The sequence below is a fragment of the Gekko japonicus genome, unplaced genomic scaffold (genome assembly GCF_001447785.1).
Source record: "Gekko japonicus isolate JY-2015 unplaced genomic scaffold, Gekko_japonicus_V1.1 scaffold246, whole genome shotgun sequence".
Lineage (NCBI taxonomy): Eukaryota > Metazoa > Chordata > Lepidosauria > Squamata > Gekkonidae > Gekko > Gekko japonicus.
In genome coordinates, this window is record NW_015162482.1 from 984,945 (window position 1) to 998,734 (window position 13,790).

At 42.9% G+C, this 13,790-nt stretch overlaps 1 protein-coding gene across 1 annotated transcript in view; it reads right to left on the reverse strand.

The window, feature by feature from the left end:
- Positions 1-13,790, reverse strand: part of C1QL4 (complement component 1, q subcomponent-like 4) — a 35,571-nt gene that overhangs the window by 21,433 nt on the left and 348 nt on the right. Inside the window, exon 2 of the mRNA XM_015405877.1 lies at positions 13,584-13,786. Coding sequence (XP_015261363.1) covers positions 13,584-13,786 — 203 coding nt within the window. The remainder of the gene's footprint in view (positions 1-13,583; positions 13,787-13,790) is intronic.

Consider the following 13,790-nt stretch of genomic DNA (forward strand, 5'->3'; position numbering starts at 1 on the left):
TGGAGAAGACCCTGATGCTGGGAAAGATTGACGGTCAAAGAAGACGGGGACGGCAAAGGATGAGATGGTTAGACAGTGTCATAGATGCAACGAACATGAAATTGAGCAAACTTCAGAGGACGGCGGAAGACTGGAAGGCCTGGCGTGATACAGTCCATGGGGTCGCGAAGAGTCGGACTCAACTGTGCGACTGAACAACAACAAAGTAAATGATAGTTTAGGGTCTCAGATTATGAGGGGGCCCTAAATTACTCTTTGGAGTAATTTATTTAATTCTTTTATACTCTCTGCTTCTTCCCAGTAGAGACCCAAAACAGCTGACATAATTCTACTTTCTTCCATTTTAATCTCACAACAACCCTGTGAGGTGGTTAGGTTGAGATTGGTCCCCTAGCAAGCTTTCGTGGCCAAGTGAGGGCTCAAACCTGAGATTCCCTGAGGACTCGAACCTGAGACTAGGGTCTGACATTAACCACTACACCATATTAGCTGTATGCTATGGGGCCTCTTAAATGTGACATAGTTGAGAGCCTTAGCATGTCAAAATCTGCGTCCCTAGGCTTTGATGCATGACTGAGGCAGGTTATGGGATACCAGTTTTCTAAATTAGGGGAATGGATACATTTGAAGGTTTTGCTTTTCTTTGAGATGGCAGAATCAGCTGCCTGTGGGCTGTTACTAATATAGACGGGGGTGAGGGACTGAAAAAATCCAGTGTTTTGCCATTCATAAAAATTCCCTGCACTTAGAAGATTGTCAGAGAGAGACTCCAATGTTTCTCTCTGACTTGCTAGTAGCCCTGTTCACATATTACATTGGAAGAGCCAATGGCCCAATCTACATCTAGCATTTGCTCCACTGTTTTACCAAACCCACAGGGAACAGAAATTTCCCTCTACACTGCATGCCACTTTCCCTTTGATTGATTGTTGGATTTTATGGCAGTGTCCAGACTGCATGCTGCTTTCACTTCATTTGATCTTTCGGTTTTATGGTAGCGTCTGCATAGATTTATGGCCGTTTTATGGCCATTCAGGGGTGACTCTGCAGTCAGTGTGGCATTGGCCCAGAGTATCTGAATGTGGTTTTGAGCTGCATCTTTTTCTGTTCCAGTGTGGGTTTGGTAAAACAGCAGAGGGAATGCTAGATGCAGATTGAGTTTAAGAATTAAACCAAGGAGCAGTATCTGGATAAATGTGGGGTTTGTATCACACCTCCATCTTAGGGTTGCCAACCTCCAGGTGGTAATATTCAAATACTAAAGCACTACTCGATTATAATAAGGGAGAGATGGTGCTTTAGTATTTGAATACTGCCTTCTACACCATGGTCCTTCTGTTGTAGTAAAAACCTCCAGGTGGTGGCTGGAGATCTCCTGGGATTACAACTGATCTCCAGCTAATGGAGATCAGTTCACCTGGAGAAAATGGCCCCTCTGGAAGGTGGACTCTATGGTATTATACTCCACTGAAGTCCCTCCCCTCTAGGAATGCCAGCTTTCAGGTGAGGCCTGGAGATCTCCTGGAGTTACGGTTCATCTCTAAACTGCAGAGCTCAGTTCCCCTAGAGAGAATGGAGGCTCCGGAGATGGATTTGATTACATTGTACCCCACTGAGGTCCTTGCTTTCCCCAGACTTCACCCCCCCAAAAAAATCTCCAGCTGTTTCCCCACCCGGAGCTGGCAACTAGGGTTGCCATTCCCCACTGGGGGTGGGGGTTTGCCTGCTTTCAGGGCCCCCCCGATCCACTGGCCTGGATCCAACCGGTGGGAGGAACCCCGCCCCCAAACTGCCCCATTTGTGCCAATGTGCCCGGCACAATGACATCACCCGGAGGTGATATCATCACACAGGGCACGTTGTGGGCGGGGGGACACTGTCATTTGAGAAAAAACTCTGTGGTTATCATAGAGTTTTTCCTCAAATGATAGAGTGCCCCCCACAATGGGCCCTGCGTGAGGACATCACTTCTGGGTGACGTCATTGCGGTGCACGCACAAAGTGTGCGCACTGAAGCACTCCCACAGAGAGAGGGACCCCCCACCTGCAGCCAGGTAAGACCTGGCAACCCTACTGGCAACCCTATACCCCCACCCTGCGTCGGTGGCCAGGAATCTCCAGGAATTCCCCAAGCCGGAGCTGGATACCATGAGGGGAGGGGAATATTTAAAGGCAGGCCATCAAACTTTTTCTAAAGAAAGAAAAGTATATGATAGCTGTCATGAGGTTGTGTGTAGGACTATCCTATGAAGACACAGGATAAAGTAAGGCTGATTCTTTCCTGCCTGAAAATTGCTTGATCTTTCTTTTAACCTTTGATGTTTGGTAGGAGAATGACTTGACCGAAAAGCACTGGGTTTCAGGTGATGTGAGTCTATATGGGAATTTTGTCTGAGGGATTTGGCCCATTCACACATGGAAAATCATTGCTTGATACTGCAGTAATCACATTGTGAATGTATGTGTGTGGACCAGCCCCTTAGGCTCAAGCTAGACATTTGGTTTTTTAAAAAGAGCTTCACAGCCACACAGCAGTTGTGGGGAATGGCTTTTAAAAAAATAAAGGCGTGTCCAAAGGGGCTTGGAATAGGGTTGCCAGCCTCCAGGTGGAACCTGGGGATCTCCTGCTTTTACAGCTGATCTCCAGCTGACAGAGATCAGCTCCCCTGGAGAAAATGGCTGCTTTGAAGGGCGGACTCAATGGCATTGTACCATGCTGAGGCCCCTCCCCTCCCCGAACTCCATCCTCTCCTGGATCCACCCCCAAAGTCTCCAGCTATTTTCCAACCTGGACCTGACAACCCTAGCTTGGAAAGCTGCCATCGGGGGAGGAGGAAGGACTCTTGCCTCCCCCACCGTCTTCCTGTTTTGGGGGTGAAGGAAGGTGCCCTCCCACTCCAGGGGCCATTCCCCACAGCTGCTGTGTGGCTGGAGGGAACCCGATTTGGGTCTGAGGAACCTGGGCCCAGCTCTTTAAAAACCTGAACATCTAGTTTGGCCCTTAGTTCCTGCATCACAAGGTTTCACAGAACAGAAATTTTAAGGTCAAACTAGACAATAACAGCCTACTTGTGGCTGCCATGAAGATGCCGCCACCATTTTAAAGTCTTTTTAAAATTCTGATCAGGCCCACAGCACAGAAGGCTGAGGCGCTCTTGATACACCCCCCCCATGGTGCCCCTTATCAAGTGTTAAAACACCTCCTCCCAAAATTATTTTGGCACTTTAAAAGGCACAGGGGAGAAAACAAGTGCCATCCCATGGCGGCCAATGCAAATTAAAAGTTCTTTAAAGATGGCTACGAGGCCCTGATTCAGATTGCGCACGTGGCGGCCCAAAGAGCTCCTGTCCGCCCCCCTTCCCTGACTGTGCCTTTTCAGGTGTTGAAACAGTTTCTCACCAACTGTGCTTTTCCTAGGAAGGGTGTGCAAAATCTGAAAGTGTTTTACTCTTTGATGGTAATCCTAATGGTCTCTAGCAGCTTTTGCATCTACGGTGAAAGGCCACTGACTGTTTACCAAGTGGTGATTCATTGGGGGCATTTAAGCACCCTGGGGAATGGCCATTAGCACATGTCTGCACCCAGTCAGAGCCAGCGTGGTGTAGTGGTTAAGAGAGACAGACTCTAATCTGTAGAATCAGGCTTGACTCTGCACTCCTCGACAAGTAGCCAGCTGGGTGATCGTGGGTCAGTCACTCACAGCTCTTTCAGAGCTCTCTCAGCCCAAAAAATAAGTCTAGCTCACCACCTAGTAATGCATAACGCTAACAGAACTTCAGGCTGCCAGACAGTCTGAAAATCTTCTGGCTCTACTACACATAATGCCATACAATTATGATGATGATTGTTGTCATTATTGTTGTTATTCTCAGTCAGAAATCTGGGGGGAAAGGCTGGCCCTAATTAGTATTTCTGCCTTGTCTTGTCCTGGTCAAACTTTCAGGTCGCCACTTTAGTTTCCATACTTACACAGACCAAGATGCAAATAAGATCTAGATATGGAGAGTAAGCATGTTGTAATAGTTAGAGAATTTAACTAGGATCAGGGTGAGCAGGGTTCAAATTCCTAATCCATGGAAGTCACTGGGCCAGCATAACCTATTTCACAGGGGTGAAGATAAATTGTGGAAGGAAGAACCAGGTATGCCTCTCCAAGTTCCTTTCAAGAAGTGTGATATAAAAGTACTGAAGTACTAAAATATGTAAAGGGTTATTCTTCCTGTCATGTTTTTATGAATCATGAAGAACATTAAGAAGGAATTATAAGATGAAAGGGTTGTGTGTGAGAGGGAGAGAGTGCCAGTGTGATGGACTAAGATTTGGGAGACAGGTTTGAATCCCCGCTCTGCCATGGAAACTCACTGGGTGACCCTGGGCCAGTCACACACTTTTGGCCTAGCCTACCTCACAGGGTTGTTGCTGTGAGGATAAAATGGAAGAGAAGAGAATGATGTAAAACTGTTTTGGAATTTCCACTGGGGCAAAAGATAAGGTATAAATTAAATAAATAAAAAAAACAACTGTGTTTACACATTATGTGGCAGGAGCATTGCAAAACAGTATAGGCAGATGAGAAGAAGGGGAAATGGCATAGGTGTCAGAATTTGTAGAAGGAAAAAGAAGATGAAAGAGCAAGACAGTCATTTGATATCCTTCTTTAATAACCAAGGACTGGTCCCTCTGCAGATGGGCAAATCTGCCCAGTAGGGTCAGTCACAGCTACCGTTTAAGGTTCTGGAGGAATCCCGAGGCTTGTATACAAATTCTGCAGAGTCCGGGCAGATTTTGAGGTTGCTTGAGCAACCCTCATTTTGTTGGATGTTGTCTCTCAGGCATCTTATGGTGATCTGAAATAAGATCTTAATAGCGTGGCATTGCTCAGTTAGTTGGTAACTTTTGGGCCAGGATATGTGGTGGCATGTCCCCTTCCTCCACATTTGAACTGGGCTAAGAATATGTTGTGTTCGACTGGCACTTCGGACGCTGAGGTGTACCCGAGTCTGCTGTTGGGTGTGGTAACTTCTGAATGCTGAAAAAGTGTTAGAGCTGGTGCGGCTAGGTATGCCAACAGTTGTTGTGTGCAAACAGAATTAGCCTTGGCCTCAGGGCTCTGAGTTGGCCTGAATGGCTAGGGCCAATAGCTGCTGGTGGGGAGAGCGCCCCCTGCTGATCTGCCAGAGTTTTCCTTGATGGGTTCCTGTCGGACAAGTGGGGCAGCTAAACTTGAATGAGCTGACAGGATCACAGCCTGAGCTGGCAGGGCCTCATGCAATGAAGGTGTTTATGACAGTGTGTCGGAGAGCGGCGGAGTGCCTGGGAATGTATATGTGTTTTAAAAATGACTCTGGAGAGAAGTCGAAAGGAATTGCTGTCTGTTGATGAACTGACCGTAATTCCTCTAGTGTTTTTTTCCTCACTCTTTGAGTGAAGGATGCGGACTTTGGAGTGCTCCTGGGGGCAGATTTCAATTAGAATTAGACATTTTGGGGAAGCAGAGATCAAGGACACGGGAAAAAAAATAAAATACGCACAGTTCAGAAGCAGCTTTTGGTATCCATTTCCTGATAGACAATGTAATTTAGTGTTGAGTACACAAGGCAGGCAGCCAGGATGCTTGGATTCCAGCACTGAAATGGGACCAGTGAGTAAGTAGATTAGGGTAAGTGGAGCACGGGAGTCCTATACTCTTGTTTTTTAAGTTTAAAGTTGAAATCTAGAGTAGGAGCAGACTTGAAACCTTGTGGTGGATCTGTTGGAAGAGGTTAGAGCAAAATTATTTGGAACCATTCAAGCTTTACTCTAATTCTGGGACAGAAGAGAAGCCGGTATTCTTAAAGCTGGCTGGTGAGGAATAAAGAGGGGCTGCTGACAGCCCAGAGTCTGCAAGGCCATATTCCCAGTCCTGGCGTAGAGTTGCTACACAGGCGTTGGTGGTTCTCTCTGCTGCTCTTTTTGCACCTCCATTTCCACAGCTCTGTTTTTTGGCCCATGAAGCAAAGTTCAGGTCCTGTGGGAAGCCGCTCTTACGGTACTGCTGAGAAACGTGCCATTATTAAGGCTTGTTTTTAATGCATAGGTGCCCGCATTAATTTTAAGGATCCTTATGGCTTTTATTGTGTTCACATTTTTGCCTTCTGTCATGTGTGCATATAGACAACAACCAATTATTACTGCTGGTATTCCAGAACAGTGAATTGGAAAGTTTTCACTGTTCAATGAGATGATTTCTCCTACAGAAATGGTACACAAGCAATGAGTATTTGTAAAAAAAATATGTTAATGCTAGTGTGAGGCCAGTTGTAATAGTGCCAGTGGAGTTCCTTTATTGTCAGTGGTATGTGAACATCTTTGGCCACATAAACTGTCTCCCACTGAAGTTGTCACAGTGGCAGGGTTTGAGAGTTCCTGTTTGTGATTCCTAGAAAGAGTTTCTGTGGACAAAATACTTTAATGTTTGATTACATTTCACCCTCACAACAGGCCTGTGAGGAATGGCCCCTGTGAGGTAATGATAGGATACCACTGGGGTTATTATAGCTAGGATATTGATGTTGGAATTTGAGTGCTAGATTCGACCAAATTTTCACTGTGTGTCCTAAGGTCCCCCAATGGGAATTTGAACCCAGCACTCTTGGTCACATCCAGCATTCAAAACACCACACCAGTATCCTAGTTTTAATACTGGTGGTATCCTGCCATGACATTAATTCCTGTTAATTCATGTGACTGAGTAACCTGAGACAGTGGATAGAGCCATGGGTTCTGGCGCTGAAGACCAGGATTTGATGGAATTCCTCCTTTCAGTGATGGCTGGCCAAATTATTATCTCACAGGGCTTTGTGAAAATGAAACGTGGTGTATCCCATGTATGCCACCGTGAACGCTTTGAGAACTGAAGTGGAAACAGATGTGATAAATACGAATAGGATTTCCGGCTGCCCCTCTGCACCTTGAAGAACTGTATGACAAAATGAAATTTCAGCAAGTAAAGATGTTTCTCGGAACAGAGATGTAGTGGTCGGATGGCTTCACCTGGCGAATTTCTTCCTGTCACAAAGTCTTAATGGCACACTCAGCAAGTAAAGAGGTACCACACCCTAGTTATATTTCCCTTATTTTTTCTTGTTTAAAGTCAGTACCGTTGAGGCATTTATAGGGGAGTTAGAGGTTATTTCTAGTGCATATTTTTTTTAAAAAAACACCCTACTGCTGAATCTGCTGTGCTTGTGCAATCCATTTTTGCCTCCCCCTTAAAAAAAGAGAGTTCCTAGCAGTCAAATGAGGCTTGAATGACAGCTGACTCCCTTCTGTTTACTCACACAACTGACACAGCTGTGGAAGCCACTGACACCCATGACCCTGACAGGGGACCTTCTCTGAAGGCTAGTGGAGGGCTAATTCTCCCTGGCCTGTTTAATCCCCATCTCCCCTCTGCTGACGTTGCCAATTAATTCTGTCATTGTGGACACCTGTCTCCTGCTGGGGGGTTGGATCCCAGCAAACTCTGCTCCAGCAGACATGCATTTCAGTCCCTGCCCAACTACATAGAAGCCGGCCTCTCATCTGAAAGGGAAAGCTGTTTTGTTCTCCTAACCCTGATCAATGAAACCCTGCCTTGGAGATGGATAGAATTCTAGATTTGGGGAATTCCTGTTCATTAACGGTAGCCAAAACAGCAAAGTGTCTTGTAGTTCCTTAAAGACTAATGCATTTGTTGTTGAGCCAGAGCGTGCTTGGTCAGATTTCAGAAGTACAGCTAGGGGCTTACTATGAGCTGGGCTTTGCCCTGCAATCTGTCCTCTGAACCGCAGCGAGGAAGAGAGTGTATCAAAGCATGTGCAGAGGAGCAGAACCGGCTCCCATGTATCTGGGATTAGGAATAAGACCTTGGGAAAGGAAATGAGTTCCCAGAAAACTTGAATCCTAGATTGTTTAGTACCTCCTTGGTTGTTTTGTTGACAGCTGTTTTAGGATTTTTAAACCACACCTGACTCCACTTATTACCTGGTAAATCTCGCATTCAAGGCTTTCTAGAGGTGGATATAGAATTTGAAGTAAGGCTGAGCAGGGGGAAAAACCCTACTCTACACACAACAAAGCTCAGGGATAGAGGCCAAGAATATGTCCCTGTGGTGTGGGATTTGGGACTGACAAAGTGATGGATATTAAGAGCGACTGGCCAAGAAAGGCAAGAGCTGGTTTGATCTACTTGGGAACGCTCCAGGGTTTACTACCGGGGAAAGAGAGAGAGAGGTGCCACCGTACTTCTCCCAACCAAACAGAGCTAAGAAAAAAACAAACAAAACAGCTGTCTGAATCCTTCCCAAATGAGTGTGCGTGTTTGTGTTTTTAACCCCAATAAAAGTGATGCAGATCGCAAAGCATCTCTGAATTCCAGCCAGCTTTCTGTACATCATTTCTGTGCTTTCTGTGCATCATGGTGCGCTGCCATGGATCTCTGAGAAGCATCACTGGAAAGGTTATATTAAGGGTCTAAGAAGGGGGAAATGGGTCAAGTGAGATGAATGGGTGACTAAAACAAGTGTTGCTACTCTTCAGGGTATAATTTCTAACAAGAAATGTGCTAAAATTCCAACCTGAGTAAAAGCTATCCCCTCTGGCCTTTGAAACCGTGATCTCTTATTTCTAGAGGCTGGGATCTGGCTGTTAAAATTTGTTAGTGGAATGGAGAGAGAGAGAGAGAGAGAGAGAGAAAAGCACTCTGTATATGCCCCAAGGCACCCTTCCATCTTTTTTTTTAATATTGCAGGACAGAGCCCTGTGTGTGTAAAAACAGACTGTGGGTCTAAATCCTTGTGACCTCTCACTCCACTTATACTCTAGTTAACTTTGGGCTAGAAGGTAAGAACTGAATAAAGCCAAGAACCCAGAAAAAAATGGTTCCGCCCCATTTTGCTCTGTGTGGGTCCTGTGAAAGTGTGCTAGAGACGGTCATTGCTCGAATCGGTGTGTATTTTGGAGATGTGCTATATATTTTTGAATTATACCATAGTGCTAAACTCCAAATAAACCTCACTTGAGGTTCCTCCCCCTTTGCTGCTGCTGGATTTATGGCCGCAGTTGCAAATTAAACCTACAGTGATTCCCCCCACCCGTTTTAATTCCCTGCTAAAATAAACTATATAAATTTAAGGGGAAAGAGGGAGGAGGGAAACGTCTCTATTACACAGGGAATAAAGGTAAAGACATGGGTATTGCTTGCCCCGATCTCAATTGACAGGAGGCATTTTGGTATTAAAACTAAAATAAAAAAACAGCCCCTCACTGACAAATTGACTGCAAAGGGTCTCGGGGGAAAAGTTGACTGAACCAATATTACCACGTGCCGTGTCAGTTTCTATCCTTCCTGCTATTTATTATTTAATAAACAGGCAATTGTTCCTGCTCGCCAAGTACAAATTGTGAGGGTGTCGAAATCTATTTTAAAGTCTCTCTTGGAAAAAAAGAGGTATATATACATTAACTCTTCCACCTCAACTTTCATCACCACACTCCTTGAAATCTAAGCTGCTACTTAAGGAAGGGAAGATCTTTATTCTTAGCCTGAAGGCTCATGCGGGGTGTGTGTGTGTGTGTGCCACTCATGAAGCATAAATCATGCCAAACATTACTAAGGTATCTGGATGCTTTACTGTATCGCTCGGTGTGTGTGTGTGTGTATGTGTGTGTGGTGGAAAGAGACACACTGTCAACTTGATACAATCTGCAATCATGTCAAGCTATGCCAGTTTTATAACACAGAGGCTGAACTCAGAATTTATTTTAGGTAGCCCTTTCGAGATCCAAATACTGCTAGTAATTAATTGATTTTGGGGAGACAGAACTGTGATGTTATCATTGAAATTGTTGAAGAGTTGTATGAAATTGACACTGTTCCAATTTTTAAAAAAGTGTCTGAGATCCATGAACGCAATGAATGGTGATTAGGATTTTGAACTCCCCTTAATATTTCTGTAGCAATTAAAAGCAGAGGGGGAACAACCCTCTTCCAGAACTTCTCTTCCAGAACCACAATAGATTCTTTTGGTCAGTTTTCTAAGGATGCTAACAAAAACTATTTTAGTTAGTATAATTTAATTGGGTAATGGGAACTACTGAAATAGATAATATTAGGCTTTCTGTTATAAAAGTGTTCAGAGTCAAGAAGTCCAAATCAGGCACAGATCCACTGAGTTCCACTGGATGCAATCCTGCCTGATGCTTTTATCATTGGGGCTGCTTCATGGGTTATGGAATCATTAAGAGGTTACCCTGCATGTTTGAAGGGGGGTGTACCCGTCTGACTGCGTCCATGTGGGTGTTACTAACTGTGTGTTAACAACTTCAAACCACATGGTGTACACTCTTCATAACGTGTGAAAGGGTGTCCTCGTTGCAATATGAAAGAGATGTGCAGTTAAACAAATTTAATATTTGCAAAATGTCCTTGTGAGGCATAGGGCAGAAGAAATTAATCCTTTTCGAGTTTGGTTGATCTGCAGTTTTGTACAGCAGGATTATCTTTGGCTCCTAACATACCCTTTTGACATAGAATGCTCTGTCTTTCTCTGTGTTGAATATATCATATAAATATACCATTTTAATTTCAGCATCTCCCAGAGCTTTTTGTTGGAACTCCCAGCTAACACATATCTATGTATATTGATTTGAGGAAAAGAGACGACAGATGCCTTCTCTTGAGATGTTGCTTTCATTAGTTCGGGTGGCTTGTCAAGAGATAACAGGGATGCATTTTAAATTTCAGATCAATGACTTATTTATCTTTAACAAATGGGAAGAGTAGAATATGAGACTCTAAATCATTCCATTTAACACCATATATTTGATAACTTGGTGCCCTAGGTGAAGAGTTAAAAAAAAGACTTTAAAAATATATAAAAGTTTTTTGGGGGGTAATATCTTACTTCCTGCTTCTGGAATCTGGGAAAGCTTATTCAATAAAATAAGGAATCGTTCTGTATGCTTTTCTAAAAAACAACAACAATAAGAGGTGAGTTTATTGAAAACTTTCCACCCATCTGCGGCTTCAGAATGGTTGCTGATAAAAATGTAAAAATAAAGCAGAGGTCATAGAAGCTTATTGGAAACTGGCAAAAGACAAAAAAAAAGGTTTTTGATGGACAGATACGTTTAGGGGTGTGTGTGTGTGTGTGTGTGTGTGTGTGTGTGTGTGTGTGTGTGTGTGAAGTCCTATACCATGCAAAAAATATTGAATGGTTGGACTGCTCTTGGTATTTTGTCAGCATTTTATAAATAACTTCTTTTTGAACTTGTAATCTTGACATGTATCTTAACTGCATCTTAACTGCAGTCTATTTGTTTATATGTTTTGACCTGTTGATATTTGTACATAAACCTTGATCATATGAATAGAAGGCAGTAAGGAATCCATTACAAAGTTTTTTAAGAGGTATGCATGTACATATAAATTATGGAGATTTGTGATCAGTGCTACTTTGCAAGTATATATTATTCTGGTATAGATGTATCTAGGCACTAATTCTATGTTTATATGTTTATATATACATTTATGACTGCAAATAAAATTAAATATAGAGTGTAAGGTACAACATAGGTTAAAACATTTCTTCCTGCAACATCTCCACATGATTTAATACAATATTGGCATAATGCACAAGAGAGAGAGAGAGAGAGATTTTAATGCAGAAGAAAATATGGGTGTCCTTATGATAATCATTTTACATGTACATATGCATCCAGTAAAAATAGTGATAGAATGCTATTCTTATATGGAATGCATATTGGGCAATCGTTACAATGCATTTATGTGTGTACATATATCTAGCATTTAGGCAAACAAACAGTTTTGTACTTTTTTAAGATACAGAGATGTATGGAGGTAATTTATAAAAATGATTAAATATACATGTATGCTGCAGTTAAATATAAACATATAGTTTGCGTAGCATGTATTTTATAGCTATAAGCTAATGTATGGTTTCTAAAGTGTTCTGTAATATTCTTAAAATGGAAAGAAGAAAATGATTTTACATCTTTGACTCTTAGGTAAGGCTCATAAGACCTGCTCATGCTGTTTTCAAGAATTAAATAAGCTCTGCTTCCTCTTCCATTACTGCCAATCCTATTAAACTTTAGAATCTTTAATAGCAAACTGTGTGTTTGTATGCTTGTTCTGACTGCCAGGTGGGATGTTTGTGTAAAGTTCTAATTTCTTCTTTTGCTGTACACAGACAAAGAGCATGTGTTTGGTTATACTACTTGAAGTAAAGTTTCACACTAGATTTTAAAAAAGCAATATTTTAAAAGGAATGTTCTCCCTACTCAGCTAGATTAAATATATGGATATATGGAAAACATGCACATTGTGATTTTCCTTTAAGGAATTATGAATAACCAAATACATTTTTCTCCCGAGATTGCCTATTGCTTTATCTTTTATATGACAAAAACTAAATGGAGAGAAGGAGTGGGCAGGTGAGATCCCAGTGCAGTTTCTAATTTAAGGCGATTTTAAAATTTGACTTACAGCCATCCAGGGCTGCCAATCCAGAGGGACTTTTTTTTAATGGCAGAGGGAATGTTAAATGAATCTCAGTGGAATACAGTGCTTCATATGCATTTTTCATTTGTCAAGCATAATCTTTATTTTCTTTTCTTCTCAAAGACAACCCTTATAATTACAATGAACAGCCTTTTAAAAAGATAGGGATATTTTTAGCATTACCTGGTTTCTCTGTGAAATAACCCAAGGAGAGCTTTGTAATAGTGATGCAGTTGTATAATCTTGGATTAATTGAAAGTCTCCTCTGGAAGCAGTAAGAGTACATTATTTGCAGCAATGAATGTAATTTCTTATTGATTTATTAGGTACCCTAAAGTTAGAGAAATTATAATCCCCCCCCTTCAACATTCCCTGGGGAGAAAAAAAACCCTCTTCTTTATGACAAATTAGTAACATAGAGTAAATCCTAAACAGGTCTACTCAGAATCCTACTCAGGTCTATTCAGTGGGGCTTACTACTAGGAAAAGTGTATTTAGGATTGCACAGCAACTCTCCAGAGCTGCAATGAACTGTGCTCCAAAGAGTTGATTGAGAAGTTTCTATTACTGAAGTAAATTTGAGCTTTCACTAAGTTTTGAGGAACTGTCAGTGCTACATGGGCAGAGGGTTGGAAGGATGTTTTAAATGAGTGGGTGGAGCCACTGAGGTCAGTTGGGAGGAGTCAGGACATTGAGGGGGAGGAACTAAAGAGTGGGTGTGGCTAGTAGCTGGAGGAGGTCAAAAGTTTGAAAAGGTAAGTGAAAGTAGGTTGCAGGTGAAATGGGGCACCCTAATTAGAGGGGCTATAGGTGGAGTGGTAATAGTATGTAGATGAAATGGGTGGAGCAACCATTTTGTTTGCTAGTGAAATGGGGAGGATACAATAAACTTTGTTTGTATGGTGGGTGGGAGGAGTCAGAACATGGTTTCTGAGTAGAGAGGAAGGGGTGCCACGTGGTGGCAAAAGGAAAGAGGAGCAAAGGGTGACTCTGGGTGGGAAAGGGTGCAGGCTTACAAAGTAAGGGGCATCTCCTTACCTGCCCATTCTTCATCAGGTCTGCCCACATGCTGCTGCCATCGCCCCCGCGCATGAGCACGTGGTAGGTGAAGAAGTAGATGCCAGGTAGAGGGCAAGTAAACTTGCCACTTAGTGGTTCGTAGTAGTTTCCCACATTGGTCACCACATCATCAAAGCGCAGGATTTCATACCCTTCGTGTGGCTTCCGCAGTCCTGCATAAAAGGC